The following is a 17,500-nucleotide window of genomic DNA, read 5'->3' on the forward strand; positions in this document are numbered from 1 at the left end:
GTGCGTGTTTGTGCTTGTGTGCGCGCGTGTGTGTGTGTGTGTGTGCTTTTCTAGAACCAGATTGGTCAGAAGCTGTTGATGTATTGTCTATAACGGCACTCTGACACTAGTTCCAGCTGCAAGCAATGCTCTTGTTTCTATGGTAACAACATAAACACTGGAATGTTCTCGGGAACACAACAATTTTGTTTTAGTCTTTTTCACATCAAGGAGGTTAAAGTTCAGGTTTGACAGATTGTTTTGGACGAAGAAGAAGAAGAAGACATTACAGGACATGAGGTTTGGGGTAGTAACAGTAGACACGTGGCTGTGATTCCCCTATTTTTGGTAACTTAAAAATAAAATTTAAATATAAACCATTTTTAGACCTGCTGCTTGCTTCTTATGCTGCTGCGCATCAGAACTGTGTGTGGTTAGTTTGTGGCCTTTTACAGTTACAGTGTCCCAGCTAGTTTAGTCCTGAATCGGGAAGGATTGGAGCGGGGGAGGGTTGAAGCAGGGACGAAGACCGGGATGAAGCGGGGAGTATTGAAGCAGACCGGGATGAAGCGGGGAGTATCGAAGCAGACCGGGATGAAGCGGGGGGCATTGAAGCAGACCGGGATGAAGCGGGGGGCATTGAAGCAGACCGGGATGAAGCGGGGAGTATTGAAGCAGACCGGGATGAAGCGGGGGGGGGGGTATTGAAGCAGACCGGGATGAAGCGGGGGGGTATTGAAGCAGACCGGGATGAAGCGGGGAGTATTGATGCGGAGAGGGTTAAAGTGGTAGAGGATTGAAGCGGGGAGGTTTGAAACGGGGAGCGTAACAGTGGCAGTTTGGCAGGGCCTTAGTCCACTCAGCTGTCCCTGTGCTGGAGAGGTTTTTTGTTGTCGGGGCTGCACATGAGCTCCCAAGGGCTTTCTTTCAATCTTTGTGCCTTTCTGTTTCTCTCCCTTCCTATTTTCCCTTTCCTTTTACTTCTTATTTCCTGTCTTTCCTTTCCTTTATGTCCCTTTCCTTTCCCATTTCCTTTTCTTTCCTTTCCCTTTTCTTTCCTTTCCTTTTTCCTATTTCCTTTCCTTTTTCCTTCCCTGTTTCCTTTCCTTTCCTATTTTGTTTCCTTTCGTTTCCGTCCCTTTCCTTTCCATTTCTTTTCTTTCCTTTCCGTCACTTTTCTTTCCATTCCTTTTCTTTCCTTTTTCCTATTTCCTTTCACTTCTTATTTCCTTTCCTTTCCTTTCCTTTCCTTTCCTATTTCCTTTTTTTCATTTCCTTTTCCTTTCACTTCTTCTTTCATTTCCTTACCTTTCCTATTTCCTTTCCTTTCCCTTCATGTCTTGCTCTCGCTTCTTGGACCTTCCTGCTCTGTTTATTATAAACACCCTGATTAATTTTTCTGCCACAGCCCCCCCCCCGTCCCCCCCATCCCCCACCCCGTCCCCCACCCCCATTCTCACACAGCAATGCATCCAGCCTTAAATAAGGCAACGTGCTTAGTGCTCAATAATGCCACTGGAGTTAAGATGCTATCGGAGACCTTTATTTATTTTGCAGCCCTCAATCAGCAGGTACATTTTGTTGCTTTATCGAAAGGCCAGAAGGTTGTGAGTTTAAATCTCGACGCTGCTGCGAGCCGCCGCCAGACCTGTGAACTTATCTTAACTCTTAATTATCACCTGCTTCGTCTGGATCCAGTCCGCTTTGAAAGTCGCTTTCAAGTGATAATGAATAATTATTCAGTTGATGAATTAATGAATAAATGTGCATGTAATCGGGTCCAGTTGTTTGATCTGTCGTAGATGACAAACCAGCTCGATGGAGCTCGCTAAGTGGACTTTAAACATGTTTAGCTATTACACTTCCATTGTTATGTACAAAGCTATAAGTCTTATGCTTCTGCGAGTGTCAGGTTCATTTCTCAGAGGAGTCAGTTCGCTCATAATGTGCTGATTGACGTCGTCTAGAAGTGTCAATGCCACCGGCTGCCCTTATGGCCTTGTTCTGACTCACGGTACGGTACACGTGTTTTAGCACGATTTGGAGGGATGGAAGGAATAAAACAGGACAAGGATCGTGAGTAAAGGAAAAATGTTTGGTTAAGGCTCTGAGTTGTTGATCTTAGCATCGGTTCAAGCCCCATCACTGCCAAGCTGCCACTGTTGGGCCCTTGAGCAAGGCCCTTAACCCTGTCTGCTCAAGGGGCACTACATCCTAGCCAACCCTGTGGTCTGACCTCAACCTCAAAAGTTGGGATATGCAAAGAAAGTATTTCACTGTAGTGCTGAAACTGAGCTCTTATAAAAGCATGTCGTTGCTGGGGCTTGAACCCCGACCCTACCATCAACAACCCTGAGCCTTGACAGCTTGAGTCACCGCTGACCCAAGTCTATAAATAAAGGTAGAACAAAGCATGGAATAAAACGGAGAGAAGACCACTGAGAAGACCAAGTGCACCAGAAGAATTCGGCTCTTAATGAGGATCGTTTCAAGTCTCAACTAGGAGAAGACTCGTCCACGTTTTCCCAGGTGTCCACAACGACCGTGTACATTACAGCAGCTCCGGAGACGTAGTCAGAGACCATGTGGAAGTTTTTCCCAATAATTGTTTGTGTAATTTGATTCATTTTCACTTAACGCAGGTCGTACTATCGTCACACTCCCAGAATGTATACAGTATATTTAAATGCTTCCTCTTTGTTATCTGTGATAATATATTATTTCATAGCAGCTTTAAATGTCCTGCCAAAAAACAAGCAAAAAAACCTTCTTTGAGAAACTTGATATGATTTAATTTTTCCTTCGTTAAATCATTAAGACGGCGATGACTATTAATAGTGCGTGCAGCATCCAGTACAACACGGAGTCCTCGTGAGAGAGCGGTTACCATGGAAACGATAACCATGATCATTGAATGAAGAACGAATATAAACCTGTATCTGAAAATTAGAAGCCTGTGTTTGACACAAACTTTACAGATCAAATCCCAGCTTAGGAAGTCAGGGGTGCATTGAATTAACTAACCACTACCAGCAACCAAACAGAAAGCCACCACTGCTTAAATCATCACCTTCGAACCAATCAGATTCGAGAGTTCAAGCATGCTGTGGCACTAATGCCCCCTTTCCACCGAGGCAGTTTGAGTGCAGGTTCGGAGCCTAATTTAGAACCAGTTCTTTCTTTTTCGACCGCCAAAGCACCGGCTCCGAACCAGGAAAAGTGGTTCTTAAGTAGCACCAAAACGTTACTGGTTTAGACTTAAGAACCGCTTGCGTCAGGAGCTGTGGGCGGGGCTACTGTTAGCGCATTTGATAATGTACCTTAAGTAAACTAATGTTTAATACACTTTTACTTTACCGCGATATGATATATTATCAGCACACATGATAGTAGGTAGCTACATGCTAAGGCTAATTTTTTTCTGTGTTAACGATAAAATAACGTTATGTACTTTATCGATTATAACCTCCGTTTATACAGATTACACGGAGCTGCACGTACACGTTTTATTCGCCGCGTTTGGATGCCGATGTAGGTTCACAAAGCCATGAGCATTAACAGTAAAGCAACATCTGCCATTGTTGTTGTGTTTGTGTTTGTCGCTGCTGCGCTAACGTTGCTGGGACACGTGACACGTATACAGTGACGTCACACTCGGCGCTGTGATGCTCTCTAACCGGTGGAAAGGCAAACCGGTTCTTAGAAGGTTTGCCAGTGGAATCAACTTTGAACCAGCACCAGGGCTAGCTCTTTCCGGTTGAAAAGAGGCATAAGAGTGATCAATAGGATCTTAATGCTAAGGAATGAAATAAAGTTCATCGTGAAGTGATTTCTCTCCATTTTCTTAACATATCTGCTTTATTTTGGAAACCCGTCAATCATTTGATATGGAATGTTTATTATTTTTTTTATTTATTAATTATACCGCGAGTCACGTCAGCACTAGCAGAAGGTCCAACCTGCTGGTAAAGTTAAACTTTAGACACGTTTCCTTTGAACATCTGAAATTGCCTTTTTGTTTGTTTGTTTGTTTGTTTGTTTGTTTGTTTATTTTTCTTTTCTTTTCCATCCTAAACCCGTACCTCCGCTGTAGCCTGCACTCCCTCCTCACCGCGTTAGAGCCGTAGACGGCGTATTTTTTTATTACGCCCCAAAGCTTTTTCATTGTTGCCATGGAGTCATATCTCTCTCGCAGCACCGAACAGAACCGCCTTAAGATGATGTTTACTCAGCGGATTCATCAAGGCATGAATGTTTACCTCTGTATTAAGGTGCACTTGAGATATTTATTCAGCCTAATGATATTCTTCCAATTATACCTTAATGGATTAATGTGGGAGAAGAGCGAGGGACGCGTGCGCTGTATTATTACGGCTGGATAACCCGCAGAAATAAAGTCTAAAATTACACCGATAGTCATATATTACGTTTTATTGCAGACTTTGACGCCCTGCTCGCCGGAGAAGTCGGAGGCGTCGAGTTCGGCAAACTTCCGTTCGGCGCCTGCGAGGATCCAATAAGGTTTTGGCACAACACCGTAAACCATTTCCATATTTTATTTCAAAGCCATCACACACACGCGTTTAATTAAATAACAGAAATCATTGCTAATAAATTCAGACCGAATCCACTTAGAGATATCTCGATATAAATATTCAGTCCCGCTTTGAGACATTTAAGAGAAATGAATTAGAATTAAATCCGTTTTTTGTTTTGTTTTGTTTTTTTCCCCCCACCTCCAGTGAGCTGCACCTCGCGACGACATGGCCGCAACTGACCGAAGGCATCGTCGTGGACAACGACGTATATTCGTGAGTACCAGATGTTTCTAATCCATAAAGTTTAAGAAGAAAGGAAGGGAAATGTGTGCGATGAGGTAATCAGTGTTGTTTGGGAGATGGGGGTGGGGTGGAGGGTGGGAGGTGATGGGGGAGGGGGGGTGGGGTGTCGGGTGACGACGCATGAATATGCAGCAGGTGCGAAAATTCAAAACACCCCGATGATGTCTGCGCCAAATTCATTTTTTTTGTCACCTCTCGAAGAACCTGTTACCCATAATAATTTTTCGCAGCTCCAGCACAGTGTTCGAGGGGGTGGAAGGAGGTGTGTGTGTGTGTGTGTGTGTGTGTGCGCACGTGAGCATGCTGGGTTTGAGCCTTGTATCTCGACACCAGCACCGGACGCCGCCTGAGCTGCAATTAATTGGCACCGAATGATTTTACACTTTTCTTTTTTTTTTCTTTCCTTTTTTTAATTTAAGTACATCGCCGCTCACCGAGCCGTCGCGTGGCGTTCACGCCAGTTTTTGCGCTCTTCCCGTCAGCAGTTCAGCGGCGATGAAGGCTCTCGCTTCTGAAAACGGCTTTTTTTAGGGGGGTGTTTTTAAGTAGGAAAAAAAATCCTCTCACCTGCGGATAAGGAGCGAGAAAATAATGCAACAACAAAAAAAAAGTGCTCCAGAAATCAACTGCAAAACGTAATTTTTCGCAGGAAGCCGTTCAGCGTTTTTAAACCTGCCGTTATTTTTACCCGGGGCATCAAATACGGTTATTCTTCATTAACAGGTTAAGAACCTTCGCTCCTTTTTGAAGGATCATTAAACATTTGTTATGCTCGAGAAACCTGCTAATGCAATCTTTAGCATCGAACACAGCTGCAGGCTTGAAATGATGTAAAAACGTGAAAAAATTCTTCCTATTGAATAAATCTAGGAATTGTAGTTTAATGGCGAGAACACTGAGGATCTCTTGTTACGACCTGGTCTAGATCAGACAACATACAGGGAAAAAAAAGAGGGAAAAGCGAAGCCTGGCGTACAATACGGTGATCATCTGATACTCGCTGTGACGTAGCATGTGACGTATCAACGCCCGGCGTGTAGCTGTGACGTCCAGTCACTCATCAATCCCAGAGATGACTCCAGTCCCCCATCTCTGGGATGGATGAGTGACTGGACGTCACAGCTACACAATTATATGACTTGACTCGAGTCAGACTCGAGACTTGCTTGACAAATATAGCAAAAAAAGACTCTACTCGACTTTGACTTGACATTCATGACTCGAGACTTGACTCGGACTTGAGGTGAATGATTCAGAGATGAGGGACTCGACCTGACTCGAGTCAGACCTAAGTCGCAAATTTGAGACTTGAGACTTGCTTGACAAATATTTAAAAAAAAAAAGACTCGACTCGACTTTGACTTGACATTCGTGACTTGCACATGTGTGACTTACTCCCACCTCGGATCCATCGATCCATCCATCTATCCCTCCTTCCTCGCTCCATGGCTGCTCCTCTTTAGTCCACTCTGATTATTAATTTAAATAATTTCACTTCATTGTGTTTCTTCAAACCAGAATGTCCAGCTGTTAAACCGAACATTTATTTCTTTTTATTTTAATTTTTTTTTAATTTTTTTTATTTATTTATTTTTTGTCTTTTCGCTTATAAAGTAAAAAATCCAGCTTGAGCATCTCATGAATTTTTTTTGCCCGTAAGTGTAGAAAACATCACCAATTATTCTGTTCTTCTTTGATAAGTAACGGTGTTTATTATCGCCGTCAATTTGTCAAGAGAACGTGATGTCGATTATCGTGTTGTTGTTTTTTATTTTATTTTTTATTTTTTTCATATTGTCCCAAATTTTAGTCCAATCCAGAGATGTGTATTAGAGGGAAAAAAAATACAAACAAAAAATCGGTATTTAAACGTAGTAAATTTGGTAATTTAACGTGTTGTCATACACCTGCTTATGAAATGTTTTAGCCTACGTTTGATTCGGCATTTTAGAGTTTTCGGAATAAACGTTCAGATTTGGCGGCCAAAAAAAAAAAATAGTAAAGTCACTGAATTTTCAAACTAAAATGTATTTGTTTGGTGTCAGAAATTGAAACCAGGAAAAATTAAGAATGAAAAGAAGCATTTTTATTTCAGAATTCTAATGGATGTAATGCAAATCAAAAATGGTTTAATATCGTAAATACTACAAAATGTACTACGGGATCATCACGTCGTCTAAAAAAAAAAATCCTGAAAGCTAAACTCGACTCGTTTGGCGTAAAAAAAAAAAAAACACGAAACCAAGAAAAACGAAGATTTCTTGTTGTTTTTTTTTGTTTGTTTGTTTTTTTAATATTTCTGAATTTTTAGTGACTCAGTAACGAAAAGATATTTTAAATCGCGTTTAAAGAAAATCAGTACGATTTCAAACATCTCACAGGTTTTGGTTTGGTGTCAACTTTTAATCCTAAGGTTTATTTTTAACGGAGATTTTCTCACTGGTCGTCTCCTTTCTTCTCAGTGATTTAGACCCACTTCAGGCTCCTCAGTGGTCCGTGAGAGTGCGGAAAGCGGACAACCCTCAGTGTTTGCTTGGTAAGAACATCTCACTTCTTGTACTTAATACTATTATAATTCCGTTCTTATTTTAAGGACAGGCTTTTTTTTTATTGAGTAAACATCACAGCAAGGATCGAATCAAGGTGTTAAAAAAAATATAGAGAGAGTGAGAGAGGATGAGTGGCCATGTGTCTCGTTATCCTGCCAGATTTTTCTGGGCTTTGCATGAGAGAATGTTTGCGAAAAGTCTAATCGCAAACCCACTAGCCGTTTAATCGCCGCAGCCCACACCGATGACATCGTGAAGTTAACTAGAAAGGTAGAATACAGGTAAGAGGTAGAGAGGTGTAGGTTTTGCCATCTGTAGTGTTCTGTTCAAACACTAATATAAAGAGAAAAAGGAAAAAAATAAAGACATGTCTGATTTTTCTTTGTCCAATCCATCTGTCTGATTGCTTCAGCTTTATGGAGCTACGTCAAAATGACACTCCAGGAAAAGTGTTTAAGAAATTCTTTGTAGGAAGAAACAAATGAAGGGAATTTAAAGCGATGCTGCTCGCTATCGCATTTTTGTTAGAACATCTAGAACGTCAGATCGGACAGATTCCATGTCAGATGTCTTGATCGACCCGTTTTTGAAACCCAGGTGACTTCCTTATGGAGTTCTTCAAGTTGTGCGGCCGGAAGGAGTCCACGGATGAGATACTGGGAAGGAGTTTGGCCGAGGAGGAAGGCAAAGGTCAGTTTCTGGAAGGTTGAAGCGCTTAACATTTTCATCTGCTGTTCATTAACAAAGCTTATGTTAGAGCTGTGGATTCTAGTGCTGGTAGATGAAAGCACCGTGATTTTCAACATACATGGAGATTTTGAATACACCACGTGTCTGGGGACTTAAACGACTGAAGCGTAATAAACTCCATAACAGAAACGGAGCTCCAGAGTCGGTTAAATTGACCGTTTTCCAAAGATCTCTGGCGTTTTTTTAAAGCTACTGATTTTCAAAGTGAATTAACAATTAAACATGAGAGATTTAGCTAATAAGCCGGGTCTACTTTTATATAAGCCGTTAACAACCTCGACAAGGAAATTCAATGCTGAACTTGAATACAAAAAAAAGCACACATTCCATTTTCGGTCTCTAGGGAAAAAGAGTTAAAGGCCTTGTCTGATGTGGAGTTTACAGATCATGTGTTTAAGCATTAAACATTAGAGTTATGTATCACGAATCACAACCTTCTGACCGAATCAGAATCACGAATCAACACTTTCTGACCAAATCAGAATCACGAATCAACACTTTCTGACCAAATCAGAATCACGAATCAACACTTTCTGACCAAATCAGAATCACGAATCGACACTTTCTGACCGAATCAGAATCGCGAATCGACACTTTCTGACCGAATCAGAATCGCGAATCGACACTTTCTGACCAAATCAGAATCACGAATCGACACTTTCTGACCGCATCAGAATCACGAATCGACACTTTCTGACCGAATCAGAATCACGAATCGACACTTTCTGACCGAATCAGAATCGCGAATCGACACTTTCTGACCGAATCAGAATCGCGAATCGACACTTTCTGACCAAATCAGAATCACGAATCAACACTTTCTGACCAAATCAGAATCACGAATCAACACTTTCTGACCAAATCAGAATCACGAATCAACACTTTCTGACCAAATCAGAATCACGAATCGACACTTTCTGACCGAATCAGAATCGCGAATCGACACTTTCTGACCGAATCAGAATCGCGAATCGACACTTTCTGACCGAATCAGAATCGCGAATCGACACTTTCTGACCAAATCAGAATCACGAATCGACACTTTCTGACCGCATCAGAATCACGAATCGACACTTTCTGACCGAATCAGAATCGCGAATCGACACTTTCTGACCGAATCAGAATCGCGAATCGACACTTTCTGACCGAATCAGAATCGCGAATCGACACTTTCTGACCGAATCAGAATCGCGAATCGACACCTTCTGACCGAATCAGAATCGCGAATCGACACCTTCTGACCGAATCAGAATCGCGAATCGACACTTTCTGACCGAATCAGAATCGCGAATCGACACTTTCTGACCGAATCAGAATCGCGAATCGACACTTTCTGACCGAATCAGAATCGCGAATCGACACTTTCTGACCGAATCAGAATCGCGAATCGACACTTTCTGACCGAATCAGAATCGCGAATCGACACTTTCTGACCGAATCAGAATCACGAATCGACACCTTCTGACCGCATCAGTATCACGAATCGACACCTTCTGACCGAATCAGAATCACGAATCGACACTTTCTGACCGAATCAGAATCACGAATCGACACTTTCTGACCGAATCAGAATCGCGAATCGACACTTTCTGACCAAATCAGAATCGCGAATCAACACTTTCTGACCAAATCAGAATCACGAATCAACACTTTCTGACCAAATCAGAATCACGAATCGACACCTTCTGACCGCATCAGAATCACGAATCGACACCTTCTGACCGCATCAGTATCACGAATCGACACCTTCTGACCGAATCAGAATCACGAATCGACACTTTCTGACCGAATCAGAATCACGAATCGACACTTTCTGACCGAATCAGAATCGCGAATCGACACTTTCTGACCGAATCAGAATCGCGAATCGACACTTTCTGACCGAATCAGAATCGCGAATCGACACCTTCTGACCGAATCAGAATCGCGAATCGACACCTTCTGACCGAATCAGAATCGCGAATCGACACCTTCTGACCGAATCAGAATCGCGAATCGACACCTTCTGACCGAATCAGAATCGCGAATCGACACCTTCTGACCGAATCAGAATCGTGAATCGACACTTTCTGACCGAATCAGAATCGCGAATCGACACTTTCTGACCGAATCAGAATCGCGAATCGACACTTTCTGACCGAATCGCGAATCGACACTTTCTGACCGAATCACGAATCAACACTTTCTGACCGAATCACGAATCAACACTTTCTGACCGAATCACGAATCAACATTTTCTGACCGAATCCCGAATCAACACTTTCTGACCGAATCACAAATCAACACTTTCTGACCAAATCAGAATCACGAATCAACACTTTCTGACCGAATCACGAATCAACACTTTCTGACCAAATCAGAATCATGAATCAACACTTTCTGACCAAATAGAATCAAGAATATAGTGCTGTGGCATACAAGTGAATAAAGAAATACATTTCTTAACTCGATTCACAGTGGGTTCTGACTTTGATTATGTCTATTCTTTGTGAAGAACAGTTTTGCATTGAACGGTTTGAGGTCATCGTTAAGACGGCTTTAATCTGCAAAGTTGTTGAAATTGTGCAAAAAATAAAAAATTAAGTAAACGCTATTGCAAGTAAATGAAGTGGATACAAAAGCCGCTTCTTTAGATAAATGTTTTGGGTGATGAGATTTTCCTTCAGATGTCTAAAAAAGGCAGGTTTGGTGCCAGATTTATTCCCCTCGATCTTATCTAGAGCTCCGTAGCCTGACGCTTCTACCACCGTTCTGCGTTAGCCTCATTTGACCATAACACCACACGTTCCGTCACATGGGTCGGGTGATCGTATGCATCGAGTAATGATACCAGTAATGTTGTAGATACAGGAACGAGTTTTGTTTATTTACGGCTCTCCGACTTCTTCAGAAAACAACGACATCACTCAAGCGCTGTCGAAGCTGACGGAGCCCACGGCGGTGCCGATCCCCAAGCTGTCCGTCTCGAACATGGTGCACAGCGCACGCAAACGTATCAGCCGACACCGCCGCACCGATCAGTCGCCGCTTAATAACGACGTTCTCAACTCTATCCTACTGGTGAGACATACACACACACACACACACACACACACACACACACACACACACACACACACACGACTGTGCTCAGTGTTGAGCTGTAATACAGAACAAGTTATAGTGTTGTATATTCAGAGAAACGGGAGCTCAGTGGACTAATGATCAGGAGGTTTTGAGTTCGTATCCCAGGACCTGAGCCCCTGATCAAGACTCCAAAATCTGGTGGCAAGCCTTCCCTGAAGAGTGGAGCTTCTTCTGAGAGTGATGGAGGAATAATACTGTGTATAATCCTTGTGGAGAAATCCTTCGTCGGTCTTTTTGTCCTCATGTCATTACCACTCTGAATTTAGACGAGCAGCAATAAGTCCTCGATATAAAGTTCCGCACACAGGCATAAACTTGAAGTCACTGATATTATCTTTGTGGAGGACATCAGTATGATGAGCTTAAAGTGCTGTTCAGCTAAACCGCTTCATCTTACGTGCCGGAAATCTGAAATAGTACTAGAAATGTCCCATATATTATATTATATACTCTGTGCCTAATGAAACCCAACCTGTGCTTTTATGTGCTTTGTGATGGAATTGTTTAAGGACAATTAACTAAATTCATAATATTTTGTATTGCTTTCTTTCTTTAAGGGAAATCCAACCAACCAACTAACTAACTAACTAACCTGTCAAAAGCCCTATTCGGACGGGATCAGTTTTACGTGGGGACGTGGAGTATTGCAATTTTACCTCAGGACGTCTGTAATATTAATTGGCCAATTCGCACGGGAAAAGACGTCTCAGTAAAACTAGCAGAAGTGGGAGGGGTAACTCGCTTTACGCACCACAGTAACCTCCTTGTCGTCATGTGCGTATGACGTCGCTTCCTGTTATCACGTGCGCAAACAGACAACATGGCGCCTCCATGCTTGAAAAATGCGCCAAAAACTACTGTTAAACAGCAAATGACGGAATTTTACCGTACATATTTACAGCGGGTCTATTCGGACGGGATCAGTATTACCTGAGGTCATTTTTCCGGACCTTTTTACAGAAGGTAAAAGTCGCCGTGATCTTTACTGACATCGTCCGTAATGATTACCGAGATGGCGCATTCTGACGGGACTAAAATCACCGAGAAGCTCTGGTAATAATTACTTTACCCCCCCCCCCCCCACGTCCCCACGTAAAACTAATCCCGTCCGAATAGGACTAATGTCAGTAAAGATTACGGCGACTTTATTATATATAATTATATCTATTCGTTGTGAAGAACCATTGTGGATTGAATTGGTTCGAGGTCATCGTTAAGACGGCTTTAATCTGCAAAGTAGTTTAAATTCTGCAAATAAATAAATAAATTAATACTAAATAATTCATATGCTTCAAAGAAACATACTGATTTTGTGTGTGTGTGTGTGTATTGTTTATCATCTTTACAAATTTGTCATGAGAGTTTCTATATCATGGAGCCTTTAATCCACGATTTGTATTTTATTTTATTATCGTTCTGACATCGCCTTGATCTTATTGGCTCAGAGCCTCAGCAGTGACTCATCTGTGAATGAAACGTTGCTGCGATTAGTGTGTGTTTTTTGTACCATCTCAAAGTGAAGATTACAACCGAACTGGTGAGTCACGATTGCGAGTTTTGCTAATGAGTCTTTTTATGTCTGGGACCAATTAAGAGTCGATTGATTTGCAAGACTAATTGCATCCGTGCTTGTAGACGAGGAGCCGAGGATTAGAAAATGTCACCAAAAACAGTTATTACAACCATCACATTCTCATTTGCAAGATGTGTGAAGGGGAAAAGATGTGCTCGCTGATTGCACGTGTTTCTGTTAGTATCTCTTCCCAGATTCTGCGCTGGACAAATCGGACTCGAACGAAGCCAGAGCAGCGCCATCGAACCCGGAAAGAGGAAAGAGCGATCAAGATAAAGAAACGGAGGACTACGTAAGTTCAGCCTGGTTTTTACACGTTACGTCTCGTGGCATTGCGTTATCTTTCAAGGAGTATTTATTTATTTATTTATTTTAGATATGATGCAAGCCTCAGCCCAATAAGATCTTGAATAAATTTGTGAAATCTGATCCCCCCAAAAAAATTTTAAATATCGCCACAAACAACAGATTTACAGTGGATGAAGCTCAGTTCCAGCTTCGCCTTCGAGGTCATCAATAATAAAAGGCTTTAAACTTGAAATCTCATGCCCTAAAAATTCATTAGGTTTAAATCATTTCTGACTAAAGGAAAGTAATATAATTATATAATTTTGTGTATTATTAAAGTAATATTTTTTTTTAAAGTAATATTTTATTTGTCGTAAATCTATTTATATTTTCATGAATCTCTTTCTGTTTTTTTTTTATTGTCATGAATCTCTCTCTCTCTATCTATCTATCTATCTATCTATCTATCTATCTATCTATCTATATATATATATATAATTGATTTATTTTTAATTGATTTATTTAATCTATTTAATTTGTTGAATTTTTCATTTGTACTTATTTATTGAATTTTTACTTATTTATTTGTTTGTTTGTTTATTTATTTATTTATTTATTTATTTATTTATTTATTATTTTTCTCCCACTGCCTTGATTTTATTACCTTTTTATTGTCATGAGTAATTTTTTTCTTATTGTCAATGAAATCTTTAGTTCTATCTATCTATCTATCTATCTATCTATCTATCTATCTATCTATCTATCTATCTATCTATCTATCTATCTATCTATCTATCTATCTATCTATCTATTTATTTATTTATCTTTCTCCATTGCTTTAATTTTATCTACTTAGAGTCTCAGCAGCGAGTCATCGGTGAATAAAACCTTAGGACGATTAGCGTTTGTTTCACTCAAGTTGCCAACCAAAAAAAAACCGTCTGATACCAAGGACGCATTTTAATTGTGTTTTTGTTTTTTTTCTTCTTTATTCCCTGAAATAAGATTCCATTATTCTTCACTAATAGAAATCGAAACAGTGTGTCCTGAGCGTAAGGGCAATAACGATTAACACCGGGTGTTAGGAGTGCACTGTTGTGTTACTAGTAAATGAAGCACATGGTCTATAAACAGGATGTTGGGATAGATTTGAATTTAATAGGATTTTGCAAAGCAAATATCTGCTTTAAGAATCGACGGAATAAAATTTGGATTAATGATGCAACCCCAACAGTTAATGGCAGAGGGCATTTGGATTTCACCGTACAAGTTAAATTAAATGAAGCGGTCAATTAAGTTAATGAAGTATACCTTTTTTTCACTGGCTTTTTGTTTTAATACGCTGTGTGATATTAGTGAGCTTATTGACTGTGGAGTGTTACATGTAATGAGTGATATCAGTAAAACCAGGAATGAGATGTAGCCAAAACTCTGGAGTTCGTCTCTGATCGTTATTAACAATGTTGGACTGGCAAGGTTCAAACAGATCATCATACGGGACACGGGACGGGATATAGTCGGTTTTGTGTTTGCTTTCTGGTGCTTCTAGGTCCCTGGGTGTGTGTTGGGCACATGTCTTGTGTCTGGGTGTATTTGAGAATGTGTGTGTGTGTGTGTGCAGGCGAATGTATGGGTGTGTTTGAGGGTGTGTTTGGGCAGGTGTGTGTGTGTGTGTGTGTGGGCGGGTGCTGTGTTTGGGGTGTGTGGGTGCTGTGTTTGGGGTGTGTGTGTGCTGTGTTTGGGGTGTGTGTGTGCTGTGTTTGGGGTGTGTGTGTGCTGTGTTTAGGGTGTGTGTGTGCCGTGTTTGGGTGTGTGCGCTGTGTTTGGGGGTGTGTGTGCACTGTGTTTGGGGGTGTGTGTGCTGTGTTTGGGGGTGTGTGTGCTGTGTTTGGGGGTGTTTGGGTGTGCGTGTGTTGCTGTGTTTGAGGGTGTGTGTGCTGTGTTTGGGTGTGTGTGAGTGTGTGTGTGCTGTGTTTGTGCGTGTGTTGCTGTGTTTGGGTGTGTGTGTGTGTGTGTGTGTGTGTGTGTGTGTGCAGTTCTCAACACCAGCATGTGTCCTGTGTTTGTGCGTGTGTTGCTGTGTTTGTGTGTGTGTGTGTGTGTGTGTGCAGTTTTCAACACCAGCATGTGTCCTGTGTTTGTGCGTGTGTTGCTGTGTTTGGGTGTGTGTGTGTGTGTGTGTGTGTGTGTGTGTGTGTGTGTGTGTGTGTGTGTGTGTGTGTGTGTGTGTGTGTGTGTGTGTGTGTGCAGTTTTCAACACCAGCATGTGTCCTGTGTTTGTGCGTGTGTTGCTGTGTTTGGGTGTGTGTGTGTGTGTGTGCAGTTTTCAACACCAGCATGTGTCCTGTGTTTGTGCGTGTGTTGCTGTGTTTGGGTGTGTGTGTGTGTGTGCAGTTTTCAACACCAGCATGTGTCCTGTGTTTGTGCGTGTGTTGCTGTGTTTGGGTGTGTGTGTGTGTGTGTGTGTGCAGTTTTTAACACCAGCATGTGTCCTGTGTTTGTGCGTGTGTTGCTGTGTTTGGGTGTGTGTGTGTGTGTGTGCAGTTTTCAACACCAGCATGTGTCCTGTGTTTGACTTGAACAGAACCTGTTCAGCACACTGAAGTCGGCTCCGTGGGACAGTCTGACCTACAGACTGGCTCTCTGCGTGTGTTTGGTGAATTTCTACCACGGCGGTGTGAAAGCTGTGGCCCACCTGTGGCAGGAGTTTGTCCTGGAGATGCGCAATTGCTGGGAGAACAATTACCTCATCTACGGGTAAAGTGCTGTCACAACACGTCCAGGTTCTGCCCTGTTACAGGCCCGAGCTCACAGTCTGGGGTTTTTATAGGAGCTTTTATGGAGCGATAAAACATCAGAGCTTTATTACATGGGGAGGGTTTCAGGGAAGATTTCAGACAAAAGGGCTTTAGATTAGTTCATCACGTGCTAATCAGCAGACTGGGACTTTATCCATATTATAGAGTTACACCATTTAAATTCTAGTCTGAATTTTGTAATTATTTAGTTTAGTTTAACAAGAGTCTGATCTACAAGATCATGAGTGAGATCAGACCCTGAGGAGGTTCATGCGCTTCACTTGCCGAGTTTGTGTTTAGTCTCGAAATGACTCCGAATCATTTTGTTCAGTTCTTAGATTTTAGTTGCTTGGTTCAAGGAATCGACTCTTTGTGACTCCCTGCAGCTCCGATGTGAACACGACGCACGACGAGGGACTTGATGCCGACGTGCATCGTTTGTTGGGGCGTTTATCAGAACTTCACTAATTGTTTAAAAAAGCTTAGTTACGTGCAGCCTGAACTGAAGGGATGTTCACGCTACACACCATCACCTGCTTCTTACTAAGACTAATTCAGCTGAGCTTAAATTCACAGCTGTTTCCTTTTATTATGGGATTCATGAGTTGTGTAGCGTGATTTGTGTAATCAGTGCAGATTTATCATCACGTCTTCTCTTCAGCTGTGGGTTAGTAACAGGCAAGGGTTACAGTTTAGGGGTCTTCTCTCTTTCTTTCCTTCTTTTTTTCCTTTTCAAGGGAGGAAGGGAGTGGGAGAGAGGAGGGAGGGAGGGAGGGAGGGAGGGAGGGAGGGAGGAAGGGGAAAGAGAGGGAGGGAGGGAGGGAGGGGGAAGGAAGGAAGGAAGGGGGGAAGGGAGGAGGGGAGGGAGGGGGGAAGGCGGGGGAGGGAGGAAGGAGGAGGGGAGAGGGGGAAGGGAAGAAAGGGGGAGGGGGGAAAAGGAAGGAGGGAGGAGGAAGGAGGGAGGAGGGAGGAGGGAGGAGGAAGGAGGGAGGAGGAAGGAGGGAGGAGGGAGGAAGGGGAAGAGAGGGAGGGAGGAGGAGGGGGGAAGGAAGGAAGGAAGGGGGGAAGGGAGGAGGGGAGGGAGGGGGGAAGGAGGGGGAGGGAGGGAAGGGGAGGGAGGGAGGGAGGGAGGGAGGGAGGGAGGAGGGAGGGAGGGAGGGAGGGAGGGAGGAAGGGGAAAGAGAGGGAGGGAGGGAGGAAGGGGGGAAGGGAGGGGGGAAGGAAGGAAGGAAGGAAGGGGGGAAGGGAGGAGGGGAGGGAGGGGGGAAGGAGGGGAGGGGGAGGGAGGGAGGAGGGGGGGAGGAAGGAGGGGGAGAGGGGGGGGAGGGAGGGAGGGAGGGAGGGAGGGACGGATAGGGGAAAGAGAGGAAGGAGAGGGGAGGTAGCATGGAGTGTGATGGAGTGATGGGAGGCAGTAATGGAGGGAGCAGGGCAAAGAGAGGGAGGAGGAGAGGGGGAAGGGAAGGAATGAAGGGGGAAGGGAGGAGGGGAGGTGGGGGGGTAAGGAGGGGGAGGGAGGGAAGTGGGATGCTAGGGAGGGAGGGAGGAGGGAGGTATTTCTTGATTTCTTTCTATTCTCTAATACTTTTAACATCT

General features: G+C 42.9%; 1 protein-coding gene across 3 annotated transcripts in view; it reads left to right on the top strand.

Moving 5' to 3' along the window:
• The window catches only part of rab3gap1 (RAB3 GTPase activating protein subunit 1), a 63,558-nt gene that overhangs the window by 13,717 nt on the left and 32,341 nt on the right, over positions 1-17,500 (top strand). For all 3 annotated transcript variants that reach the window (XM_047814863.1, XM_027152420.2, XM_027152421.2), the window contains exons 9-15: positions 4,419-4,500; positions 4,722-4,790; positions 7,283-7,356; positions 7,967-8,059; positions 11,010-11,179; positions 13,000-13,110; positions 15,691-15,863. In XM_047814863.1, the coding sequence (XP_047670819.1) occupies positions 4,419-4,500; positions 4,722-4,790; positions 7,283-7,356; positions 7,967-8,059; positions 11,010-11,179; positions 13,000-13,110; positions 15,691-15,863 (772 nt within the window). The remainder of the gene's footprint in view (positions 1-4,418; positions 4,501-4,721; positions 4,791-7,282; positions 7,357-7,966; positions 8,060-11,009; positions 11,180-12,999; positions 13,111-15,690; positions 15,864-17,500) is intronic.

The sequence above is a fragment of the Tachysurus fulvidraco genome, chromosome 6 (assembly GCF_022655615.1).
Source record: "Tachysurus fulvidraco isolate hzauxx_2018 chromosome 6, HZAU_PFXX_2.0, whole genome shotgun sequence".
Classification (NCBI taxonomy): Eukaryota; Metazoa; Chordata; class Actinopteri; order Siluriformes; family Bagridae; genus Tachysurus; species Tachysurus fulvidraco.